Genomic DNA, 975 nt, shown 5'->3' with positions numbered 1-975 from the left:
TTGTGGCGATTAAGACCTCACAAATTCAAATACAGGACTATTTTATGATTTTTAAGGCCTAATATTTATTTTAAATTGAATTTAGGATTCAGTGTTTTTCAGTTATCTAAATAATTATAGAAATCAATACAGATATTATTTACAGATAAGTGTGATGTATGAGGACAGGACATAAGGAATAATACACATACCCAGAGAGCGTCATTTTCATTCCACATAACAACCAAACCCAGCTTTGCCTCGATTTTGACATAGGAGACGGTCCTTTCAATTGAAACACTAGCCTTACTGAATGGTATAGTGACACTAGAGGGAGCAAAAAGAAAATGAATGAATGACAGTTGGATGATAATCATCATTTTAACCAGAACATCAGCTGGTAATGAAACTCCACAACATCAAAACACACTCACACTTCATCATTGAATTTGATGGAAGTTTTGGTTAATTCCACAACAGCCCCCTCCAGTGTCATGGTGATCGTCTTAATGGTGACAAGCCCATCCATCTCCTGCCGCTGAAACTGAATGTTGAAATTATCATAGCTTTCCCCACACTCAGTTACAAAGATGTAGTTGCAAGTGAAGGGCAGCTGGAAAAAATCTCCATCGAAAGTCTTAAAGTGATAGTTTCCCCATGTACTGCAGATCTGGTCGTTGTGAGCGGGTCCCACTTCTAGTTTGTGGAGACAAATAAAATAAATCACTAAAATGCAGTTCAAACTGAACATGCTTTTTGGTTTATCTTTCATCTTTGAAAAAAAAAATTACCTGTAATTACTGGAATTTTGGTCATCGTCTGAACCATGACTGAAAAAACAAAGACACTATTAATAATGTCAGACAAAAGCGTAATTTTGAAGTTAAGATTGTAAAATTGTCTTCCCCCGATAGGATCCTATACACTCGATGTCCAGCTCTGTCCAGCCCTCTCTTTGTGGACCATCAAGCATACTTACCCATGTTGGCTGCAGAT

General features: G+C 37.1%; 1 protein-coding gene across 1 annotated transcript; it reads right to left on the bottom strand.

Moving 5' to 3' along the window:
- Window positions 1-191: 191 nt before the first annotated feature.
- Window positions 192-968, bottom strand: LOC121940645 (mucin-5AC-like; the record flags this gene model as incomplete). The annotated part of the gene is made up of 4 exons (XM_042483363.1): window positions 959-968; window positions 771-809; window positions 414-675; window positions 192-306 (listed from the first exon to the last, which is right to left on the bottom strand). Coding segments are annotated over exons 1-4 (420 nt in total), but the record flags the coding sequence as incomplete, so codon positions are not given.
- Window positions 969-975: the final 7 nt, after the last annotated feature.

This window comes from Plectropomus leopardus, unplaced genomic scaffold, assembly GCF_008729295.1.
Source record: "Plectropomus leopardus isolate mb unplaced genomic scaffold, YSFRI_Pleo_2.0 unplaced_scaffold91652, whole genome shotgun sequence".
In the NCBI taxonomy this organism is placed as follows: domain Eukaryota; kingdom Metazoa; phylum Chordata; class Actinopteri; order Perciformes; family Serranidae; genus Plectropomus; species Plectropomus leopardus.
This window is presented reverse-complemented; position numbering and strand designations above follow the sequence as displayed.